The sequence below is a fragment of the Boleophthalmus pectinirostris genome, unplaced genomic scaffold, assembly GCF_026225935.1.
Source record: "Boleophthalmus pectinirostris isolate CB_2022bp ecotype Guang Dong unplaced genomic scaffold, ASM2622593v1 HiC_scaffold_2, whole genome shotgun sequence".
Classification (NCBI taxonomy): Eukaryota; Metazoa; Chordata; class Actinopteri; order Gobiiformes; family Gobiidae; genus Boleophthalmus; species Boleophthalmus pectinirostris.
The window spans coordinates 21,030,322-21,055,029 of record NW_026571152.1 but is presented as its reverse complement, the minus strand read 5'-3'; the positions used below and the strand labels follow the sequence as shown (position 1 = coordinate 21,055,029).

At 38.3% G+C, this 24,708-nt stretch overlaps 3 protein-coding genes across 3 annotated transcripts; all 3 read left to right on the top strand.

Moving 5' to 3' along the window:
* Positions 1 to 557: 557 nt before the first annotated feature.
* Positions 558 to 17,567, top strand: prtgb (protogenin homolog b (Gallus gallus)). The gene is made up of 19 exons (XM_055155701.1): positions 558 to 624; positions 1,248 to 1,547; positions 5,558 to 5,702; positions 5,988 to 6,121; positions 6,210 to 6,506; positions 6,828 to 6,987; positions 7,068 to 7,315; positions 7,862 to 8,026; positions 8,242 to 8,547; positions 9,604 to 9,789; positions 12,599 to 12,694; positions 12,776 to 12,962; positions 14,604 to 14,731; positions 14,826 to 14,996; positions 15,471 to 15,653; positions 16,387 to 16,510; positions 16,588 to 16,726; positions 16,946 to 17,053; positions 17,153 to 17,567. The coding sequence occupies exons 1-19, from the start codon at positions 558 to 560 to the stop codon at positions 17,561 to 17,563; spliced, it is 3,555 nt and encodes a 1,184-aa protein (XP_055011676.1). The 3' UTR covers positions 17,564 to 17,567.
* A 2,574-nt stretch (positions 17,568 to 20,141) lies between these two features.
* On the top strand, positions 20,142 to 21,908 carry rsl24d1 (ribosomal L24 domain containing 1). Its single transcript, XM_020935158.2, has 6 exons — positions 20,142 to 20,301; positions 20,674 to 20,787; positions 20,908 to 20,980; positions 21,070 to 21,133; positions 21,447 to 21,532; positions 21,615 to 21,908. The coding sequence occupies exons 1-6, from the start codon at positions 20,221 to 20,223 to the stop codon at positions 21,680 to 21,682; spliced, it is 486 nt and encodes a 161-aa protein (XP_020790817.1). The 5' UTR covers positions 20,142 to 20,220; the 3' UTR covers positions 21,683 to 21,908.
* A 516-nt stretch (positions 21,909 to 22,424) lies between these two features.
* LOC110169591 (cAMP-regulated phosphoprotein 19-like) lies at positions 22,425 to 24,182 on the top strand. Its single transcript, XM_020935144.2, has 3 exons — positions 22,425 to 22,652; positions 23,089 to 23,211; positions 23,299 to 24,182. Exons 1-3 carry the CDS (start codon positions 22,611 to 22,613, stop codon positions 23,467 to 23,469), a joined length of 336 nt encoding a protein of 111 aa, XP_020790803.1. The 5' UTR covers positions 22,425 to 22,610; the 3' UTR covers positions 23,470 to 24,182.
* The last annotated feature ends 526 nt before the right edge of the window (positions 24,183 to 24,708 follow it).

Genomic DNA, 24,708 nt, shown 5'->3' with positions numbered 1-24,708 from the left:
ATGCTTCGCCACTACAAAAACATTCTTTTGGTGCAAAGGCATAAATTTGAGAAAAACTTTGAGGCCTTCATAACACTGGACTCATTTAAAGAATAATTTAGCCTAATAATTTAGAAATATGTAGTCAATAAGTCAAGTCTGTAATGAATGATTAGTAGCACTAGCATCTATACCTTTGCAGAAATAGGTCTGTTGTTTAATTGGACACTCAGCCTAAGTTAACTTGCATATTAGCTGCAAATTCAAATACACAGAAATATGTCTAAACACACTAAAAATCTAAAACTACTGCGGTTGCCCATACACAATTTTACAACCTTGTCCAACGTGTTTGCTGTTACTTCCTGTGGCCCCTGGGTCCCCTGGTGCCGAGGTTTGGCCGGAGCTCCTGTTGTTGTGCGCATGCGTGGGGTCGGGTAGGGAGGGGGCTGGTCGGGACCCCTGTCCAGCGCACGGTGTGGTCTGCGTTCACAAGTGACTTTGGGGATCTACGGAGCGCACGCAGGAAAGCGGAGGATCCCGTCCCGGTGGAAAATGTCTGAAGAAAGTGGATTATAATGGCGAAATTTAAAATGAAACTTTGTCAACGATGGCTTCTTTTTGTTTTGTTTATACCTCTATCAGGTAAGAGTTTGGGTTACACGTTTTCACTGTTTTGTGTACTATAGTTGACCAGCAGATCGTGATGAGATGTTGAACGCACGTAGCCTCATATACGCTTAGAATACAATACTGGTATATGTAGCATACACTATTTTATTGTTATAGATCCGGATTGATAATGATGAGAAAACTTAAATGTGTTTACTTAGACTGATATTTAGTTTGTGTTATTGTGCAAAACCGCTAATATTCTATTCTCTACGTTTTATGTGAGTTTGACTATGACTTTGGGTTGAGTGATACTTAAATTCTCATCATGACCATGGAAACAATTTACATTTAAGTGCCCTCTTTTGTTTTATTGCAGTAGTATTACCATCACTATTTGGTTATTATAATGCATTATGTTGCATTGACTCAATCAAATACCACTATTTGACATATATCTTAATGCACTGAATATACTCAATCATAAAGGCCTACATTGTTGTTATTGTAATGTGTTAGTTGACCTGTAAACTGCAATACATAGATTTTGATCAATCATTTGTGTACTTACAGGTCATACATGCTATATGATACAGGTTATGTAAGATGATCCACAATATCTGATCTACTGTTTTCTTTTCCTTGTCTTCCCAAAGGGGTTTTATGCTTTAGCGAGTTGTCCTTCATCACGGAGCCCAGTGATGTGACAGTGTTACCAAAGGACCCTGCTGTCCTCGACTGTCAGGCTCATGGGCAGCCTCCAGTCTCCATCAAGTGGCTTAAGAATGGTGCCCGGCTGGCAGAAAGCGAGCACATACACTTTCTGCCCAATGGCTCCTTGTACATACCAAAGACAAAACACACCGCAGAGGAATCAGATGAAGGATTCTACCAGTGCCTCTCTCAAAACAAATTTGGAGCTATCCTAAGCCAAAGATCTCATCTGACTATCGCAAGTAAGTAGGAGCTCAGTGTGATTTACATTCTCTGCAGGTTGACATTGACATTTTTGGTACCACAGGACTTAAGCAGCTTAGTGTTGTCTGGGGTTTTTGCATTGCACTGTGCACATTGTCAGCGTGCAGCAGGCATCAGAATGGCATGGGTTATTAACCTGGAGATGGGAAGCAGATGTACAATGTGCTAGCCATTTTAAAAGAGGAAAACCCTTAAATCTTTGTGTCGGTGTCACTGAAAGTTGTTCTGACCTGACAAAATCTGAGTTTAAATCTGTTTGTTCAGTTATAGGCCCTTTTTAAGAGACAGTTACAGGTAGATGGAGAGTCAATCAAGAAGCCAATAAATTGCCCATAAATAGAAAACTTTGACTTTACTATATGGACATGTTTTGCTAGCAGTGCCACTTGTTTGCCTGTAAAAGTGAAGGGAACACTTGCAGAAACTTCACATTGTCCACTCTGTTCTCAAAGTTTACTAGTTTAGACTCTGTATGATTGCTGAATGGTCTGCTACCCAAAGGAATCTCTCTGAGGCCATTTGCTTTTAGCTTTTGTTTGGAATGGCTCTGACTGCCCCAGAAGAAAAGACCAGGGTCCAGGGCATTTGTTTGTCCATGTATCAGTGGACAGGGCAGCTGTCCATTCAATAGGCCTCTCCTGCCATTGAGTCTTAAGGTCTTTGAGGGCATATCCCTTGGCTGTTGTCATGGAAACTAGTACAAGCTCCAAAAATATTAGATTTGACATTGACACTGAATTTTGACTTTGAAGAAAGTTACATTTTGAGCAGTTGTCATTAACTTAATGTCTTTTTTGTCCCACTCTAAACATAACCAGGAAGCAGCTCAATAAGTTTTGTTTAAAACACCTCAGTTTTGTTGTCAAAGTAGTGCAGCCTAAAAGTTTAAGTGTTTTAAAAATATAACTTTATTTGTATGTTGTTAGGTCAGTTACAACCAAAAGTCAAGTTTGCTGTAGCGTCCAGTTTTTTGTTAGTGAAGGGGTTAAAAGGTTTTGGTCAACTGCAGGGTGTGGGGCAGTGAGGGCAGTGGAGGATGGGTTGGCCCTGCTCTCCGTCTGTCCAGGGGCTCTAGGGGTCAAGGGTCATGAGGGAAAGGCTTTTGTGATGTCAGGGCCTGCTCTGGTTGGGACAGCCTGCTGTTCTTCCCCCACAATCCCTTTCACTGGATCATTCCCTCTGTTGCCGTGTCAACCGGGTTCCTTTTGTTGAAAACTGGCCATTTTGTCATATGAGTAAATAGCCTGGACCAACAGGGTGCAGTTGAGTTTGAACTTCAATAACAAAAGTGTGTTTACGTCCTGAAAAAATTGGTATTTATTATGACATAGTAAACAACCAAGAACAATTAGATACAATGCAATGAAAGTCAACAGTGTCCTAAAATTCTCAATATACTTTTGTTTAATAGCACATTTTCGAAATGTATTCTATTATAATATTACTATGTATTCTACTATATTGCATTTACCTGTCCATATTTCAGTGATCACATAGTGAGGCGAACCAAATAATTCCTACAATAATAATTTCATAGGAACAACAAATAACAGTGTTTAAGTTTTACTGGATCTTATTTTCATATTTCAATATTTTATAGTTTATACTACATACAAAGTGTCTTGCTTTTGAACACAAATGACCAAAGTCTTCTGAATCTGAGTTTGGATTAAAATTGAATGGACAGGGGGTTGAGGTGAACTTTGACTTCTGTGGGGGAACCTTTGTGCTATTTGACCTAGGCATTGATTCCCTCCTTATAGCAGAGGTGGCCATATTACCGTAGCGGCTTGGATAGGCACCTCCCACACCAGGAAGGCAGCTGGCCGGTTCTCTCTCATTAGCTTTTCAACAACATGCACTTTTGGCTCAATATAGGTCACAGTGTTCATGGGTAGCCATTTCTGGAGAGGACAGAACAAATACCTATTTTATATTGTATGGATTAGTATTGTGGCATGACAGTACAATATGTTGCCTTATGATCAATAATAGCAATCATATTAGGCTAAGCATTTTTTCAAATAAAAAGCAAAATTAAGATCAGTTTTGTTATATATTCTCAGCAACATACTCACTAATCAAGTATACTACCACCACTATTACTAAAACAACCAGTCATATTAGTAAAACTGATAAAATAAAATAAATTGAAAAATAAATAAATTGTTTATAATAAATTGTTAATTGTTAAATTATTATTGCCATTGTGTGTGTAGTAAGTAACTAGTTAATAGTAGTATTTGAACTAAAGCAGTTAAAAGTTATATGTGTGATAAGGAGATAAATAAAAGTTAACAATTTATAAAAAAGCTTAAAAATGAGCTTCTTGCACATGTTTTTTCCAATGTGGCTTTTGACTACAAATGGCAAATAAACTAACCTAACCTATTTAAATAAATATTGCAGTGTTTATTAACGTTTATAAATTGCATATTGTTAAGTTAATAAAATAGATAAATAAAATGGCACCTTAACCCTTAAATTAAATCAATGAGAGGATTTAACCAGAGTAATATAAAGAACATGAAGCTTTACTGAAAAGCCCTTAATACACTTGAGCGGGGAACTCTGTCTATCCCTGTTTTATTGATAACATAAAGTCCTAAATTAAAGGATTGGTCTTTGATTCGGATCCCCCTAAAGCCTGAGATTTGATTGTGGAACTTCAACTGGAGACCAGATATTGATTTCCTTTAACACGATATTGACTGTCTTTCTGTAAGTGAGGGGGAGGAAGAGGCAGTTTTCACCTTAATGAGTGAAGGTCATTGGCCCATATTTTAGGAGCATTGTTCTTAAGATAATTGCAAAATGGGATGTGTGCTTTGTGGCCATTATTGATATGAGCTTTGTATCTATATGCGACTATGTAACAAATCATGACTCAGGGAAATACGCTCAGCTGGTTATGAGCAAGCACATGTAAACTAGTAACCACATTATCCAGAACTGGAGCAATAGTAGAGTTATACAGTGTTTATTTCATTTATAAATGTATTTGTTCTCTTAATTCCTAGTTATTTATGGGTTTCTGGAGTCAACAATTATGGATGAGTAGATTAGCAATTGTTAGCTATATATGGTTGGTACTAGGACATACAGTATAAAGCGTTTAGTCTGAAATGTTGTCCCTCAGCTTTTGCGACCTAAGTAACAACATTGTATATCTGTCTTTGAAATGTATAGCTTAGATTTGTCCAGAAGTCTAAAAATACATAATAAAATAAGATAAACCTTTATTTGTCCAGCAATGGGGAAATTACAGTGTTGCAACACAATGGTAAAAATACCAGCAAAATAGGAACATGCCATCAAAATCCAGATCAAGATAAATTATACTACAACAATTTACAATAGACAAAAAGTCAAGACAAAAGACTCTGTCAGCAGAGTAAAGCCTACAAAACTTTGCACAATAAGTGGCTATGACTGTGCTTATGAGCAATACAACATATGGACAAGAATAAAAAGCAGTTAAAACCACTTCCTTTTATTAGTCTTTGCTCAGTTATGTTGGAGGTCTGTTTTTTATGTAAATTGGGTCAAATTAATTGGTTTGGCAACTATAGCATTGCATCATTCATTGTCACTCTAGCATTGATCCATTGATTGGCCCAGCTGGTAGGTATGACTGGAAATATAACTCATCTGCTCTAAAGCAAGATCCTGGGGTGCTATAGAAATCAATGCTTTTTTCATAGGAACAGTTTACATCAATCTTATGTCAAAGCAGTGGCTGTGGTGACAAAGTTACCAGGTCTTTAGTATTAAAAAGTTACAATCTTTAGTTACAACTTTAAAAGTCGATGTCAGCTAGAAAGTTAGATCTCTAGATTATATTTGAGTTATTCTCCGGTTGTCAGTGCTGTTTGTGATTTGTACAAAGTTAGCCTTATATTTGATGATGAATCTAACATGGAATTTCTGTTTTAGTCTTCTGGTTACTAGGATATCTAAATTAACAATTGATGTCTTATCTTTGCAGCTATTTCCGAGTTTCTCACCCATCCAGTGCCTATGGTGGTGACAGAAGGCTCAGTCGCACGGTTCTCCTGTGCAGTGGCCTCTAACCCTCCTGCCACCATTACCTGGGAGCTCAACCAAAGCACACTACCACTATCAACAGACAGGTACGTGCTCCCATATCCCAAACCCATGTCTAGTGACTGTGTATAGCTGAGATATATTTGTATTACTACATGTCTATATTTTATTTATTTTTGTTTTATATTTTTATTGTTATGTATATGTCTATATAATTTATGCCTTATTTGACACCAGTCTCTTGCTATTTTTAATACTTTATTGTTACCATTTATATTTTTGCTCTTTGTAATTATAATATATTGTGATGTGTGAGCTACTGTGTCCAAATAATTTCCCTCATATTGTATTTGATCAATTTTATTGTTTAGAATTACTGTTCTACCAAATGGAGTCCTCCAAATCCACAATGTACAGTTGGAGGATGCTGGACAATACCGGTGTGTAGCAGCTAACATCGGTAGTCGTCTAAGCAGCAAAGAAGCAACACTCACAGTCAATCAAGGTACAATCACTGAATTCATAGATACTTTTAAAACATACTAATAATGCATGGTGAATTTGTTTTGACCAGTTTTCCTCTTAATATAAAGTTACAGGTCCTATACCCCGCCAAAGACCCAGGATCATTGCTGGACCTCAGAACGTTACAGTGTCTCTTCATCAGACTGTGGTGTTGGAGTGTGTGGCCACTGGGAATCCTTGGCCTATCATCTCCTGGAGTCGTGCTGACAGTACACCCATTGATGTGTACAATGCCAAAGTCCTGGGAAATGGAAACCTGGTTATTACTGATGTTAATGTCAAGCACAGCGGGATCTACCTCTGCAGGGCTACCACTCCAGGGACACGCAACTACACCATTGCTGCTGCTAACCTCACTGTCCTAGGTAAACAAATATAGAAGAACATTAATTAGGGCTGTGCAGTTTTAATCAGTACTGAGATTCTTTCATTTCTCATTGTCACTGATATGATTGGGTCTTTTTAATCAAGAGGTTCACAGCCAATCCAATGTCACTAAAAGCATGTGGTTTAGTAATCTGACTATATTTTTTTATTTTAAATTGCAATTAATAAAAGTAATTTAAAACTGACATAAATTTTTAACAAGATAAAATGATAATTTATATTGAATCATCATGAAATCATCATAATGTTTTGTCATTTAATAATCTCCAAAAATCCTCAACATATTCCTTGTATTTTAGTGCCTCCATCCATTGTGGAAAAACCTGAAAGCCAAACCCGTCCAAGAGCAGGCACAGCGAGGTTCATGTGCCAGGCTGAAGGAGTGCCCCCACCCCAAATAAAATGGCTCAAGAATGGAGAAAAGGTCCATTTGAATGGCAGGATTAAGTTGTACAACAGGTAACTGTTTTATACATTTGCCTGTGTGGGCTTTTGTGACTTTGAGTGTAATATTAACTATATTTATTTCTGACCCACAGTAAACTGGTGATAACCCAAATCATCCCAGAAGATGATGCCATCTACCAGTGTGTGGCAGAGAGTGAACAGGGCTCTGTGCTGTCCTTGGCTAGACTCATTGTTGTCATGTCTGAGGACAGGCCCAGTGCACCTAGAAACATCCACGCTGAAACCATCTCCAGTTCAGCCATCTTACTGGCCTGGGAGAGACCTCTATACAATGCAGACAAAGTCATTGCTTATTCCATCCATTATATGAAAGCTGAAGGTAAGAATATAGTGAGGTTGTTCTTGGCCCATAAACTAGTTAAAGGTGTGAAAGATACTTGGGATGATAACAACAGCGAGCTATCTGGCTTTCACACATGTGATTAGTTTTCTTGGTGAAGGCCATCTGTTGTTGCAGCACAGAGCAGAGGTCAAGGAGGACCTAGAATGGCAACTTCGCTCAAATAACAACAGGCTTAGTCAGGCCTTTGTCCACACTGCAGCACTCCACATAGTTAAAGGGACTGGGCAGCTTTTAGAGGGACATACCCCCCCCAAAAAAAAAAAAAACATACACAAACATGAAATAATATGAGAACAGTTTTTTGTGACAAACATTCAGTCAGTCATCTAAGCCCATTTTAGATTTTAGATGTAAACACTTTTTCATGTGCAAGCTTTTAGGGGCACTGCTCTGCCTCCTTATCTATATAACTTCATTAAGTCATGTAAACAGTGACATATATGCTCTTGAACATCTCTTAACATGCACAGACTGTTTCATGTTAAAACGAATATATTTGTTTTCCTGTCCATTTCATACTAGGTCTAAACAATGAAGAATACCAGGTTGTTATTGGAAATGACACAACAAGTTACATCATCGATGATCTGGAACCAGCGCGAAACTACAGCTTTTACATTGTGGCCTATATGCCTATGGGAGCTAGTCGTATGTCGGACCAAGTCAGTCAACATACTCTGGAAGATGGTAAGCACAGAGCAGGGACTTTAACATTCCTAGCAGTAAATCACAGTGGTAGTTAGGCTAACATGCATGCAAGGGATGTGTTCACAAAGAGTACTTTCGAGGGGCGCAGAGGGGGGCTGGGATTACTTTTTTATGTGTAAGGAGAAGCGTAGATGCTAGTCACTACTACCCAAATCCTTCATTGTGAATAAAAACCAATCCCTATCTTCCCCTAGTTCCTCTTCGAACACCTGAGCTAACCCTGGCCAGCCACAGCTCCACAGACATCCAGGTGAAGTGGAATCCGCTGCCCGCCAAACTGAGCCGTGGTCGGGTGTCTGCGTACCGCCTCTCCTACCGAACTGCAGCGGACGCCTCAGTCACTTCCGTGGAGCTGCCTCAGAACACCACAGAGTACCTCCTGAAGGATCTGCAGCCGGACAACATTTACCTGCTGCGGATGGCTGCTGCGACTCGGGCCGGATGGTGTGAGCCCTCAGCCTGGACCTCCCATCGCACTCCTAGAACCACCAGTAGCAAAGGTATCAGTACAATTTCACCTGTTGCTGAGAATCTCTTGTACTAAACAAGAGGTATAGTTATAAGTAGGGTAGAAATATTAATTGCGATCAAACTGAAATCACCATTTGTATGCAGTTGCAAAGTGTTTAACCATTTACCCAGAAACCAGACGATAGAAAGTGTAAACTGCTTAAATTGCTGTGCTGTGCTGTTGCAATGCTCAAAATGTGATATTTCTCACATTAAGATTAAGTTATTATTGTTTAATTTTGTGGTGTACTGTACACTGAACATGGACTTTACAGGTAGTGAGGCTAAATCATATTGTTAAACGAAGAATAGTTACAGCCGCAATACCCCCTGTTGCCTTAACAGTGGTACTGTATGGCCAATTAGGACTCTCATGAAGAATGCAGATAGTCATGCTTCAAACATTGCCACACAATTCAAATATTTTGGGATGATCTGAAAAAACAAGGCCCTCTGTGACTGATGCAAAGTGGCCAGTTCATGAGAGTTAGCATTAACCCTTGTAGCATTGTCCCACAGTCTTTGTGTTGGTTACCCAGGAACCTTTGCCCTCCGCTGTCAGTGATGTGAGAGCGGCCTCAGTCACGGGTCATAAACAAGGGCCTCAGGCGACTGTGTGCTGGAAAGAATAGCTGCTTTTCACCGCTCTGTGTTGCTGTGGAGGCTGTTTGTTCACCTATGCTAAATTTTATTGTTTTCAATAGGTTTGTTATATATTCTCAGTCAATGGCTGCAAAACAGAATATTCTCGTTATGGGTGATACAATGCCAATTGTAACACTCCTGGTTGGTCAACAGTCTAAAAGACAACTATTTTTCAAAACATGGGCTCATAATTATTAAATTGGTAGGTAGTAAGACAAATATTTTTTTCCAATAAAAAGGAAAATACAATACATACAATACATGTCATATATGAGTATATATAAGTATTAATGTCTTCAACTGACAAGACAAAACCTGAATCTAACTAATTCACACCTTTATTTTGTATGTGAATTTATGACAAATGATTTAGTATTTATTTCACTGTTTGTGTTTTTCAGTGCCTTCAGCCCCTATCCTGCAGCTGGAGCCCTTGAACTGTACCTCAGTAGTGGCCCGTTGGCAGCCCTCCTCAGACTCTGTACCTGTCCTGGGGTATAGACTGGTTTACCACGAGGAAGACCAACCAGAGCAGCCCACCATTCAGTTACAAGCGCTCAACTACACCTTTACCATCACTGGCCTTGGTAAGTTAATGGTAAACTGCTGTATAGTTTTACACCTCGTTTAGATTTGGTTTACACCCATGTCAGACCTGGTATGGACTTGGTTTAGTACTTATTAAGTAATATATTCTTTCAATACACTTCTGTCCAGTTCTCTCCTTTGGTGAAGTTAGTTGAGATGCAGGGTTTGTATATTTGTTTATATGTTTGTAATTTTCTGAAGTTGGATTTTCATAACCACTGCTGTCTGTTCTATTTTTTACTATACTGGCTTTGAAATAGTGACCACTCGTTTGATTAGTTTGCATTTTGGTCCTGCGTCCTGATCAATATGGAGTGACCCCACTTCTCTAAGCAGAAGTCTGGCAACCGTTTTAAGGCTCTGGAGGGTCAAGGTTCATAGTCCAGATGTCCCTCCCACCACCCGTTCCCATCCCTGAACTTGCATAGTAATTACCTAAAGCCATTGTCCTATGTCCACTGCCAGACCGGACCAGTAAGCCCCTTGTCCACTTCCCCCTTCTTCAGCTGGACATTGGGACATATTGGGCATACCCGAGGGACTGGCCAAAGCTGGACAGGGACAATGACCTCTGACCATGAGACAGAAAACCTAGACTAGGACCCAGCCCCCTATTTGCTGTCCATGTAAATAAGCCAATGAGATCAATATGCAATTCATATGATTTCAGGGATAATAATGATTTTCCATCAGCTGTTGTGTCAAACACTAGTGACTTAGTAGTATTTATAATATAGGCAGTTAAACAAACCCTGAAAAATCTGAAGCAATACTGAAAAAATGAAAAATGAACCTGCAATGTTGCTGATATAACTTAGATTTAGTTTTTTAATGTGTAAATATATGTCTTTCTTGTAATCAAAACTAACTTAAATACAATGTTTTGGTCCTAGGCTAGTCATAGTTTAATCTAAACATCTCAAATGTGCCTTATCATTGTTATTCAGCTTTCAATACATTTTATCATAACAAATTTGATAATCCTTTTTTAAAGTTTTTTCAAGCTTGCTGCATTGTCAAAAAAGTTTACACAATTCAAATGTAATATGATAGAAGAAACTAGAAGCCACTATCATAGACGCCAGTATCATATTGCATTTTCCTTCCACATACACACACAGTTTACTTGTAGACACAAATCACACTAGAACTGTCCACTTTTTCCAGTGTCCATGTTTTGAAGTTTAAGGCTATGGCAGTGGCCTGGCAGGATGACCGTGAAAGAGGGGAACAAAAGAGGCCCAGGTCCTGTCCCACAGTCCAGGGCCCGGATTCCTTCTGTTCTATCTTGGCCTGACCCTCCGACCCCAGTCAAACCCCCTTCGTCCCATGGGCCTAGGCTCCCAGCAGCTGAGCCTCCCCCCATGATGGTTCTAGACACACCGCTCTCGCTGGTCAATACCCATAAGCTGACCTTTCACACTGGGGGTATAAAACAAATCTTAACACTCCCTAAAAATGTCCAAATTTAGGAGCTGAGGAGAATTTTGAAAGTTAAAATGGATGATTTGGGACTATACTTAACCAACAAAGTTTCCTTAACTTTGACTTAACTTTTTAGTTTTGTATCCCCTGGGCCATTTGAGACATATAATCAGCAATGGGCAAGGAGCAAGTACTGTTGTATGCTGGGTTGTTAACATAAACATTACTTAGTACTTACTTAGTACAGACTTATTATAGGCCTGTTTAGAAGCATGGTGATTGCGATTAGATTTGCGATTTGTATTTTAATAATAGTAATACTTCAAATTTCTCATTTGATATCCAGGAGAATTGCCAAAAAGGCGGAAATATAAACAGACGAAGTACTACAAGAATCACATTTCAGAACATGTTTCCAAACAACAAAGCAAAGGGTTAGCAGTTGTTATGCAGAAAATAAATTTTTTTGTTGTCAAGGAAATTGTGTTTCTTAAAAAATGTGTCAACCTTTGGCATTTGCAAATTATGTCCATTCAAACTGAGATTAAAATTGATTGCGATTAATCTTGCAGCCATACTTTTATTAAAATGACAAAACAATACATCGGAAGGATAGCTTGTGTTGCTGTGGAGATAAAGTTTGACTAATAAGATTGATATGACTTGAACATGCACAGAGGAGAATTTGTGAATATATGTGTTACTAAGGTTAAACATTGTTAAATTCTTCTAATATTTAAAGTGGAAAATCTACCAATCTAATGTCTGTTTTTGTTTTCAATTGTCCTCTTAAGGTTGCTTCCTCCCATCTGTTTCTTTATAGAAATATTTTATAGTAATTGGCCTATGCTTTATTGATTATGTCTGTTTTTACTGCCCACCTTACAGGCTGATCTTTCTCATGCTCCTTAAACTTGACATCACATGACAAATGAGAGGCTGGGCTGACTCAGGAGACCTCATATTGTCCATAAAAAAGGGCTGGTCAGTTTTGGTCCCCAGACCTCCCCTCCCATAGCTAATTTCCAATGCTACTTTGCTTTTTGTTATTAAAAAATGGGTTCTCCCCTAGTTTCATCTATGTTTTTTATGGTTTAAAAGTGAATTTTAACAATAAAACATAAAACAATAACATCTGACAAAATAGCATTTGGCAGTTATAAATATTGGATGTTTAGGTTTATCCTGATCATTAACCCCTAGATAGATAATTTTCATGTGGTCTTCCGTAGATCAAGACAATTATAAAACAATTCAGGGAATCAATATTTGTTTGATAATAGTTTTAGTATTTACTGTATTCGTGTGTGGGTATTAATGTTTTTTTTTTACCTCACTGTATTTACTATACAGTATTTCTCATGTGATAATTTTTATTTGTAGATCCAAGGAGAAAATACCATGTGAAGATCCTTGCTGTAGGCAAAGCAGGAGAAGGCTACCAGACTGACCAAACAGTAACTACACCTGGATGCCTGTGTAAGAGATTTCCCCAGTTTTGGTTAGAACAACAAATCAAGTTTATAGTAATACATTAATTGCAAATGTTTATGATCACAGCAACCAGAGACCAGCTTGCAGCCACCCCTCCAGCTCCAAACAACATGATTGTTTTGGCCAATAACTCCACCTCTGTGTCCCTGCGCTGGAGCCGCCCTGCCTTCACCTCAGGGAAAGTTGTGAGCTACACAGTGCGCTGTACTCCTGTAGGCACACACAACGCCTCTGCCATCAGATACCTACAAACGTGAGTGAAGAATGAATGAATATGATTTTGCATTGTACTATGAGCTACTCTCTTGTAAACAGTGTTGGGGAGTAACGGATTACATGTACCGCAGTTACGTAATCAGAGTACAAATTATGAGTAACTGTATTCCGTTACAGTTACTGTTTCAATGAGTGGTAATTGGATTACAGTTACTTTGCTGAAGTAAGTGGATTACAAGGCGGTATTTTCCTGTTTTCACATTTTGTGCTACATCCCATTACATTTTTTATTTTTTTTTATTTCGGTAATTCCACTCATTGCCGGAAACCCAAACAGAATGTGACAGTAAGAGCGATGTAAACGTCATGTTAACGTTGGCGGTGTCAGTCACACAGTGGAAGCAGCAGTGCATTGGTAAAAACGCATTTGTGTCTTGTAAATTCTTCTCCCGATGTGAGATATATATATATATATATATATATATATATATATATATATATATATATATATATATATATATATATATATATATATATATATATATATATATATATATATATATATATATATATAAAACAAATATAAAATCACCTACAACTTAAATGTGAAACAGGAGCTACTGGCACTGGTGAAAACAACCTGCATAGACTCATAATATCTGCTCTACTGTCCTATACACAAACACACACCTTCATCATCGTCATCAACCTGAGAACCCGCTGACCACGTTTCCTTCTGTAGTTACAGCGCGGACACCGTCGTCTCGTGCGCCGCGTGTGGACTGTGTTTTCTCGCGTAAACCGCGCTTCCTCCTGTGCGCCTCTAAACCAGAACTAACACCAGTACTAAAACCAGGACTAAAACCAGGTCTAAACAACATGACACCTAACAGTAGGTTGACATAATTTAAGGTGATCTCATATAAAAAATAATTTCTCTATCAATAATATTTTTTAATATGGTGAAGGAAAGGCTGATCTTGTTATTGTCTTTTAACAGACAAAACCTCTTATATTAAGATATCGTGGTCTTTGTTTCTCTACAGCAAACAGTTGCTTATTCATGGAAACTTGGGCTCAGACAATTTGAAGACAACAAACAAGAATTTTCAGGATGTGGTTGCTACATTCATGTCATTTAAAAAAAACATGACAATATCAAGTAATCCCAAGTAATCATATTATGTTACTCATTTTAAGTAATTTAATGGATTACGTTACAAACTACATTTTGGGGTGTGTAATCTGTAATCTGTAGGGGAATACATTTTAAAAGTAACCTTCCCAACACTGCTTGTAAAATCATCACCGTCCATAAGGATTTTATACTGCCATTTCTTTAGAGTTAATATAAGAGTTTAATGTAATTGTTTTGTTTTTTTATTGTTTCGCTATGAATGTTTTTACTGGGTTTTACAGGATGATCCAGGAAGTTTGCACAAAAGTTAAATAATAGAAGTAGTAGATGATAATCGGTGACAAAAGAAGCTAAACTTGGCCTAGAGGAAGTCCTGTTAGTTTGAGAGAAGAGAATTGTAGATGAAGATGATAAGGTTAAATGAAGACATGGGGGTGTAGTACTGCTTTTTTACAGTAAAATATCTTGGTGGAGAAAGTGTATAAATGTCATTGCTATTTTGTACTTATTATTATAGCATCATTTTTCTTCTGTCCACAGTGCCAAGCAGAGTGTAATTATTCCTAAGCTCCATCCAAACACCCGTTATGAGTTTGTGGTGCGACTTCATGTTGACCAGATGTCCAGTCCATGGAGCTCTGTTGTTTACCACCAGACTTTGCCATCAGGTAACAAACTAAACATGTACCTATATTCACATTATTTACTCACAAGTACCTAATAAAATGGCTCTAAATGCTTGTTGTTTTTTTCTCGATGCAGTCCCGAGCCACCCACCTGCAGCTGTTCGAGTTACTTTGATTGAAGATGACACTGCGTTGGTGTCTTGGAGAGAGCCTCCTGAACCTAATATTGTGGTCACACACTACACCATCATGTACGCCTCCCAGAAGTCATGGTTGGCTGGAAACTGGCAAATTGTGCAAAGAGAGGGTGAGTAAAATGAGTAGTAGTTTTATCCAGTATTACCATCTATGTTTTTCTGTATATTAATTGAATGAAAATCACAATTTCAGTTGACACAATTATCACATCTCAGTAATTATTTGAATCGTAGGATATCTGCAAAGAACAAAATACCCTGTCTTTTAAAGAGTCTTGTACTTGTAATTTAGACCTCCGCAAACATGTTAATGCGATTCTTGTATTAGTTCATCCTTTCATATTTGTTGTTGTTTGAGTTTGTTTACAGCATGCACTCTGAACAGAAAACTAATTTTAAACATATTTTGCAAATCTATTCGCAATACTTTAGAGTGTTCACTTGACAGCATCGTAGTATAGTATGATGTCCAATATTACCATAGAAATCTAAATGCTCAAATTGTATGGTGATAACTATACATTTTTTTTGCACAATAGTGTATTGTTATATTTTCTTATCCTTGTTTCCTTTGTTGACAACAGGAAGTCATACAATGGCCTTGCTGGAAAAGCTGGACCCCGCAAGTATCTACCTGGTGAAGATCTCTGCCTCAAACCAGGTTGGTGATGGACCATTCTCCAACCCAGTGGAGCTGGCTCTGAAGAGAGGAAGTGCACATCGAAGCAAGAACCCCAGGCACTCAGACAGCTTTCCAGACACCACGGGTAAGGGAATGAATGTGTGTTAGGTTTATTTGAACAAAAAGCAGCGTCATTTGCAAAATTGTATGCAAGTTTAAGATGTACAATTGCTATATTTCTAGATTTGCAGTGGTATAGACATAGGAAGTTGTACATCATTTCAGGAATTGTAGTAGTAGAAGCATTACCTAACTAATACTGAAGCACCAGTATTTTTGTTTAAGTACAGATAAGTTATGCATTTCATATTTATATCAGAATAGAAATAATTACATCCAGTGGCCGCATCACTGCAGATGCTGCATTGATGTGCCTGTCATTCTCATGCTCTATCCTCTCCTCACTTGTGAACAAGACCCTGAGATGCTTGAACTCCTCCAGATGAGGCAGGGATTCTCCACCCACCTGGAGAAGGAAAGCCACCTTTTAATCTGCAAATAGCAGCCTAGGGTGTCCTGGTGCCACATGCACTGATGGACACCCTTGTGCTTGAACATGGTGTTTGTTATTGACAAGCTGTGACTAGCACCAAAGTCCAATAACAGAACACTGCAAAGGTTCAGATCAGGGAGGCCGTTCTTCCCAGTTACCTCTCTCCAGGTGTCTCTGTCATAAGCAGGCCCGCACCAGCCTGCCACTGCTCCCTCCAGGCAACGCTAGAGAAATGGAGAGTTCAGCTGTCCTCCATTTCTCTGACGAAATAATTCAAGCTTTTATAGTGTCTAAGTTTATTCTTTCTTTTCTGCCTATGTTCTAGTGTATTCTGATGGTCTCTACCACATTGACCAGAAGTCCATGACAGGGATCATTGTTGGAGTTAGCATCGCTTTGGCCTGTATCATTATGTGTGCCCTCATTCTGATCAGCAAAGGCAGACCAAGGTACAGAAACAACATCCTAATAGTATTCACATTGTTAATACTTTTATTCTTATATGGCTTTTGTTCATGTCAATTAGAAAAATATCTGGCCACAAAATGATCGCTGTTGGGAACCCTGATGTATTGAGACCTGGACTCTCTCTCCCAGCTGAGCGTCATGTGGAAAATGTAGAAGCTTTGATTCCAATGATGCGTGACCATTTTATTGATGCAAAGGTAAGAATCGGTTATATTTATTATCATGTTCTGAAAAATGTCTGAATTCAAACATAGAAAAACATTAACATGACTACAGCAGTACATACTGCAGTTGCACATAATGAGGTGAGGTTAAACAGTTTTGTTTGTTTTTTTTGTTCAAAAACATTTTCACCAGAAGTAAGTAAGTAAGTGTCTAATTGTCTTAAAGCTAATCATATGTATATTTCTTTGAAGGGTGGATCCACTATAATTATAAATAGTGCTGGTCCAGTCAACGATAAGAACCAAAGTAAGAGATGGCTACTCTTCAGCAAAGAGAGAAACAACACCACTGAGAACGATGTAAATACAGTTTTAACTATAAGAATTTTGAAATATTTTTCAAAAAACAAATGTCTCATTGGGAACTGCCTCTAGATAATGAACATTACCTTTTTATAGGCTGAGAGCAGAGCCAGTTTGTATGAAGCTGGTAAAACCGTCCTCACATATGAAGACCGCCTGGGGGCAGCGCCACTCCCTCCCTCATCTCGAGAGATCATCTATGGCCCACTCCACTCAGAGAGCTCTCACTCCAGCGAAGGCAGCCAGGAAACAGGAGACTCTGGACACTACTCTAATGAAGCCAGCAGCGAAGAGATGAGCAACCCTTCTACCTCCCAAAGCTCCAGGCCCGAATCTTTTGGCCCAGAAGACAACGCTCCTACTGTCTCCAAACTAAAACAGTCGTTTGAAGTAGAAAACGAGGAAATGATTGGATGCCACAAACATCACTCCACCTCTGATGCCCCCCATTGCGACGCAGAGGAACCCCATCCCACCCAGCACTTGTCCCAAGCTGTCGACTCTTGACAACAACCAGCCTTGATTTCCAAATTACCAGAGTTATGCTACTAATTCTTCCTTGGTCGCTTCCCAAGTTGAGCCTGTCTATCATTTCCTGTGGCAGAAACGGTCAGGAAGCTAAAGCTGCTGCAATGGGGGAAAGTGCATGTACTCCGGATCTACCTCAGGACATTGTATGAATGTTCGGTACAGCTTTTATTTCCATTTGTTTTCTACCTGTTTGTCTGTGTTTGGTCATTGTCCAAAACCAAAGCTCACCTATGATGAATGTCAAAAAGAATGTACTGTTTGACGCCGATCAGGCATAACAATATGACAACCTGCTTTTAGTCCTTCCTTAGATCATCAAGAGCATCACAATTTTCCTTTGATGCTTGCTCGTATCCCATCGAATAAGAATTTCCTGGGTCAAAAGTTTGTTATTTCTGTCATTTGTAGTCATAATGTTATGCCTGATCTCATATATTTAATTTTTTGGGCCACTGGAACAAGAGGTGGAGTGGAGCTCTTAAGACTGTTTATCTACCTCACTGTTTTTTGTATGCTACTACCTCCTTTTTACCATATTTTGTGCAGTATTATTATCTCCAACTCAGGGACAAGGTAATTCATTTTTACATTGTCTTTCTACCCCCAGAGGTCGCTAACATTTCCAAAGAGGTCTTCCTTAATTTTTGACTGTCCCAGCTTTAATTCAACGGTTGGAAGAGCTTTTGTTTCATATTATTTCTCTTTTGGTGTATGTTGTGGGAAAAATATACAAGTGCATTAGATGTTGCCAGACTATTTTGAGCTTTAAAAATTATATTTTATAGTTTGGCATTTCCAGTGCACTACTTTAAAGCTTTAACATGGCCTTAATATTGAAAGGTCTTCGAAAGCGGAGATCCAAAGACAGGAAGAATTGTACCAAATGATACCTTAGATATTTTAAGGCAACCAAAAAGAAGATTGTGGGTTTGTACGTTTGCCAAATATTGTTCTAATTTTTTGCCAAATTATGTACATTTTTCATAATAGTTTAGGTGCTTTACTTCAGTCTATTTTTGAATGCTTTATTCTGGTGAAAGCTTTAGCACAGGTCTTCGCGGCTTGTGCCCCATTTGCCTTTGAGACCATTTGCTAAGCGCAGAGGTGATGCCGATGCTATTATCCAAAGAGTTGTCTGCTTCCTCATACGGTTAAGGCTTTTCATTCAGTCTTTTATTGAAACAGGGTTAACATAAGATACTGACAACCGCTCGATTGCAGATGATGTTATATATTTGTTTTGGAGAGTCATCTGTGATTCTTGAGCATTTTTATCGTAATGGGGGAAGAATTCTTTATTTCTCCATGTTATTTGTCCAGGTGTGACAATGAAGGATTCTGACTATCAAAATGGAAAACCCTATGTGTGAACAGCAACATAATCAATTTTATAGCTTTGTAATACAAATAATCCTAACCAAAGAAATGTAAAAAATATTTAGCCATTTTCTTTGGTTTTCTCATTGTTCTTCATTTAAAATTGAGTTTTAAATGATTATTTGGTTTGTTACTTTTATAAGGCATAGGCGATTAAGGCTTGAGATATCATAAGCTGTTCTGCTGTATTTGTTCACCATATTTTTACCTGAATGAAACTTAGGTTGCAAAGAAAATTTTGATTTTTGTTTTAGTTTGCTATTGTGAACAGAAAGTTTCCAATTTTTTATATGGCTTTTTCTAAATTATTTGATTAGTCCCATATTGTGTCTGTGATTGCTTATTGTTTCCCTCATGTGAATTTGCTGACTTACCTCAGGTGCCAAAAATGTAGACGTAGAATGTAGACTTAACTGTTTTTATTTAAGTTATGATTTCTGCTTTTGAAACCAAATACATCTTGATGCAAGTTTGCAACAGGTTATTTTAAGAGTTGTTATGTTGCAACAGACTTTTTGATACTCTCAAGATTATCACAAATATTAGAAAATAAAATTGTCTTGGAAAAATAACTGGTTTTACTGTTTTCTGTGAGTCCAAACACCAAACACAATGTTGACATAAACACAACGACAACGGCATGAAAATATTTATGTAATATTTACCTTTATTTAACCAAGAAAGTCATACTGAGATTAAAAATTATCTTTTTCAGGAAGTCTTAGGCCTATTTTATATGTTTTTAAAAATAGGGGAAACCCCTTGAAACCAGAGCAAGCCACTGCAGTCTTTGAGACATCTCTGCTAGGCCTACTACTACTGTAGTTTAGGAAACACCTGTCACACAGATGAACCATGATGGGTGGCAGTAATATTCTGCTGTATATGGATAAGTGCAGTAGTGATAAGGAAAATGTATTTTATGTTTTATGCTATTATAGACTAATATTTATTATTATCTGCAATTAAACTGGGAATCTGCCACCAGAATATATTTAGCTTAGCCACAATTGCCCATGCTGTCTTGGTTAATGAAAGATAATTTAATTCTGAATTCTATCAGCTATTGCCTGCTATAAATACCAATAAGTTCTCACCGTTATAAAATTAATACTACTGATGTAGTTTTCACCCTCTCCAGCAGATGGCGACCGTACTGTAGTGAGCGCTTCGACTGTCACAATAGTTGTGGCTGAAGAAGCGCACGGGGCGGTCTTGTTTGTGTCGGTGCCACACGCAGCACATCTGCGGCCAAAATGCGCATCGAAAAGTGCTATTTCTGTTCGGGACCGGTGTATCCTGGACATGGAGTCATGTTTGTACGAAACGACTGTAAGGTACGATCGTTTTTTTAACCACAAACTGATGTCTTACTCGAGCTATAGTGCGGAAGCTGTTTGGGTTTTGTGCTAGCTTGTTAGCCCTTTTCTCTCACGTGGAATGGATAGGAGGTGGATCATGCCTTAAAATTGTACCTGGAGATGGTGCACGGTCTGTGACAGCGATCTGCAGATACATTTTGTATGGTCTGGTTTGAGACCTTCGCTTCTTTTCATTTTAAGTGAGCTTTTCTGTCTGTGGGCATTTAATTAGGCCCTGTTCAGCGGTTAGTCTTAATCGACAGCGACCTCTGATGGTGCTTTGTTGACATGCATGTTTAAATGGCTATGTTGATCTTGTAAAATATTTATTGTTTGCCCTTTTTATAGGCATTCAGGTTTTGTCGATCTAAATGCGTAAAGAACTTCAAAAAGAAGCGTAACCCTAGAAAAACAAGGTGGACCAAAGCTTTCAGAAAGGCATCAGGAAAAGAGCTGACAGTGGTGGGTTACTGACTCTGTTTTGTTTATCCTTTATAATAATATCAGCAACAGCATTGCTACGTATTGTTTTGACTACACTGTTTGTAATATGTGATTTATAATCACATTTGTATGTTGCAGGACAACTGTTTAGAATTTGAAAAACGCAGAAATACTCCTGTTAAATACAACAGAGAACTGTGGGACAAGACAGGTAATTTGTTATTTTCATATACCATTTATTGCTTAAGACAAATAAGTCAAGAATTACTGATTCATTATTTCTTTTATATTTTTTTCCAGTTCAAGCAATGAAGAAAGTGGAAGAAATAAAACAGAAACGACAGGCAAGATTTATCATGAACAGGTAGGCATCAGCACTCCATCTGGTCTGTGTAGTTCTGTTTGTATGCTTAATATACATAGAGATGTGACACCTGTATAATTACATAAACAAGAGCCACGGAAGTGTCCTCAAGTGGCGTACTATTAAAAATGTATGCATTTATGAAGTGCTTGTTAGATGTTAGATGCCAGTTTTCTTACAATTGTTTATTCAGCACCAAAAACTTCCCTTTAAATTGTAGTGGCTCTCCTTGTCACCTTATCAACAAATGTCATCTCTGATGGTCAAAATATACTATATGCATACTAATACCATCATATTTTCTTTTTTTAAGATTAAAGAAGGGCAAGCAATTGGAAAAGGAAGAAGCCATCAACGAAGTCAAGAAAAATATCCATCTTATCAGAGCTCCACATGCAGGTAAAATTTATGGTATTTTTGTTTTGGCAACTGATCATGTGCCAGGTATGTATTTGCTTCATAGCTTCTGTTCTTTTTACAGGAAAAGCCAAACAAATGGAAGAAAAGATGGTGCAAAAATTACAAGCAGATGTCGACATGGAAGATTAAGATTTATTATCAGATGAACACAACAAATTTGAATAAAGATGTTATTGTGTTGAACTGTAGCATATAGATACAGTAACACATACTGTACAGTTTTCATTATTTCATGCATTTGTCTTATGATAATACTTTATTTTCAGTTACATTTTGGTGATCTTTACTCATTTAGATCTATCTTAATGCAAGGTTTATTGTCTTGTACAAACTTATTAAATGTCTCAAATAGAAATGTTACTGTGTACCATTATTTATAATCAATTATCAATGAGTTTTTGAATATCTTTAGTTTTCATTCATTTGACACTGCTGCTGTGTCCTTCAGTTGGTTCGTCTTAGAGGCTGTTACAGGAAAACATTTCATGTCCTGAGCATCTTACATCTGTATTTAGTCAATGGTTCATACATATTGGATTTTTTTTTCTAAACCTGAGTTCTGTCTGGATCCATATTGAGTACTGGATATTATGAAAAAGGTTATGCTGAAATCCATTAGGCCAACTCCTGGCACCCATCAAAGTGAATTCGTCCACTTAAATTTATGTGTAGCTTTTTGAAATGTATAATTGTAATGCAGTGAATTGAGTTGTAAATCAGAGTATGGAAAAAAAGATTAGGTTCAAAGTTCCTAATATCTTCGTTGATGAGCCAATCACTTACCTGCCGAGCCACACCCTTTTACCAACAGAAAGTAGAAGAGACTGGCTGATTAGGGAAGCCAGTCTTTAAAACGCAGGGTTGAGCGTTCATCGTGCGCTCTGTGATCGGCTGAGCGGCCTGGTACTTGAGCTTCCGTTCCTGCCCGGAGCTCACTTCACCCGCCGAGTCGGAGCCCACAGCCGAACCGCAGCCGCTGTCAGAGCCACCATCCCCGAGGAGCAGGAGGACGAGACCCGGGACACATCAGGAGCCAGCACGGGGAGCAAACACAGCCATGTCCGGAGAAGAAGAATCAATGACCGTGGAGGAGCAGCAGGTAACACATAATACAATATCTTGGAGGTTTTGAGCAAATGTGCAACTGTCTCAATGTTGACACACAGTTAGCGGCTAGCGGCTAATCGAAAACGCTACCGCCTCTGCCGCCAACTAATTAGGTTTGAGCTCATTAGCCACAATTGTTCATGATGCATTGAGAGCACACGGTTTGTACACTTTTGATCACCTCGGGGAAATCACTTGACTTTATTTATACGTTTAATGTTATAGTTTATGTACTGGTCTTTTGTTCTTTTGTATGAGAACCTAATGCTAACTATGCAAACATTAGCGTCGACTGTTCCTCTGGTAGCGACGCCTGCGCATGATGTCAAAGCCCAAATCGGATGCCTACTGCGTTTTACGAGCATTTTCATTGTGTTTTATACGATTTTCTTGGAGCGTCTACTATTTTTATTCTGTTCAATCGATAGGAAGTCAACGACAAAGTGGTCAGCCCAGAGAAAGCTGAGGAGGCCAAGCTGAAAGCCAGGTATCCCAATCTAGGGGCCAAGCCTGGGGGTTCGGATCTGCTCAGGAAACGACTACAGAAGGGGGTATGTTTACAGTCATTGTCCTGTTAATCTCTTTGTGAACCAAGTTTTCATGTGAAGATAACTCTGATTTGTCTGTTTTTGATCTAGCAAAAGTATTTTGACTCTGGTGACTACAACATGGCCAAGGCAAAGATGAAGAACAAGCAGTTGCCGTTGGCCCCAGTGGAGAAGACCGAGATTACAGGAGGACACATCCCCACACCTCAGGACCTGCCTCAAAGAAAGACCTCTATTGTAACGAGCAAACTGGCTGGTTAAGCTTTTATGTCCACACTGTTATGTTATCATTCCAACTCATGTTTAAATTTAAAGTCGTTTACATGTTTTGTTCAATGTGTGTCACTTTTGTATGTACTATCTAAAAGAACAGCTAATGCCCAGAGCCAAAATACTTGAGAAATATTGGCAACTTCTAAAAAGTGCTGATAAAACTATGATGGTGACCGCTGAAAACACTTGAAAAATTGCATGGAGAAAACTTGTCAGAATTACACTTAATGATATGTGCCTCCACTGGGCTCTGCAAACGCAAAGACAAGGTTAAGGGGCCGCTACCTCCAAACACAGTAAAAGTATCTTGATGTAGTTTGCATGCTCTTGAAGGATTTATGGACATTCAAAGCGCTATTCATTTATTCCTTTGTTTTTATTTTTTGTTCAGTAGAGCCGTTTGAAACAGCACTGCAGGTAAAACTAGTCAAAAACACTTTGTAGCCAGTTGTACTTCACTTAGTACTAACATCAGCTGCTCCTTTTGACCTCTAAATGGCCTTAAAATTACACTTGTTCCTCTTGAGCAATATTTGCTCCCACATTTCAGTTGTGAAACTTGCTTGATGATATGTCTCACTGTCTGACTGGAATCATTTAGGATTTTATGGAAGAATTCATGTCTGGAGTGTGCATGTGCAGTTACACTGTGCCATTTGTTTTGTAAATAAAATAGTTTTGCATAATATCTTATAAGTACACTTGATTGTCTGGAATTAATTTCTGCTCCCGCTGGTTAAAAGGTTTCACTACCCAAAAAGCCTAAAGCACAAACACTAAGCCTATAATAAGTATAGTTGATAACTGTTCATCTCATTGGTTCTAAGTTAAGAAGTGCTAAAATCATCACTTGTTTATTGAGCACCCTCTTGGGAACTTGAAATTTTTTTCGTAGTGAATGATACAAGAATATGGCAGCTACTGTATGAAATTGTATTTTAATTCAGAACAAAACATTCCTAAAATTTCTTTCCTTTAAATCAATTTGACTACAATATTAGAAATGTGCACTCACAATTTTAAGACTTACGAATTGATCACAAAGTAAAAATAAAATTACATTTTACTTTCATTTGAGCTCAGACATTATTAGACAATAAAACAATTTTCTGCAGTTTCCTGACACAAGTCCATATTCTGTGACTATTTTGTTTTATGCCACCTCAGGTGTAGAATTCAGGGCACCTCCACCACTCCCAGTAGTCTAAAAGTTTCATTACAAAGCAT

What these genes read in the sequence shown, in the direction of transcription:
- rsl24d1 (XM_020935158.2), top strand. Translation starts at nt 20,221, where the DNA reads ATGCGCATCGAAAAGTGCTATTTCTGTTCGGGACCGGTGTATCCTGGA. An exon ending in CAGGAAAAGAGCTGACAGTG is followed by an intron (nt 20,788 to 20,907) that starts GTGGGTTACTGA and finishes TGTATGTTGCAG; the next exon opens with GACAACTGTTTAGAATTTGA. An exon ending in TATCAGAGCTCCACATGCAG is followed by an intron (nt 21,533 to 21,614) that starts GTAAAATTTATG and finishes TTCTTTTTACAG; the next exon opens with GAAAAGCCAAACAAATGGAA.
- prtgb (XM_055155701.1), top strand. Translation starts at nt 558, where the DNA reads ATGGCGAAATTTAAAATGAAACTTTGTCAACGATGGCTTCTTTTTGTT. An exon ending in CTTTACCATCACTGGCCTTG is followed by an intron (nt 9,790 to 12,598) that starts GTAAGTTAATGG and finishes TTTTATTTGTAG; the next exon opens with ATCCAAGGAGAAAATACCAT. An exon ending in CAGCTTTCCAGACACCACGG is followed by an intron (nt 15,654 to 16,386) that starts GTAAGGGAATGA and finishes CCTATGTTCTAG; the next exon opens with TGTATTCTGATGGTCTCTAC.
- LOC110169591 (XM_020935144.2), top strand. Translation starts at nt 22,611, where the DNA reads ATGTCCGGAGAAGAAGAATCAATGACCGTGGAGGAGCAGCAG. An exon ending in TGACCGTGGAGGAGCAGCAG is followed by an intron (nt 22,653 to 23,088) that starts GTAACACATAAT and finishes TTCAATCGATAG; the next exon opens with GAAGTCAACGACAAAGTGGT. An exon ending in GGAAACGACTACAGAAGGGG is followed by an intron (nt 23,212 to 23,298) that starts GTATGTTTACAG and finishes TTTTTGATCTAG; the next exon opens with CAAAAGTATTTTGACTCTGG.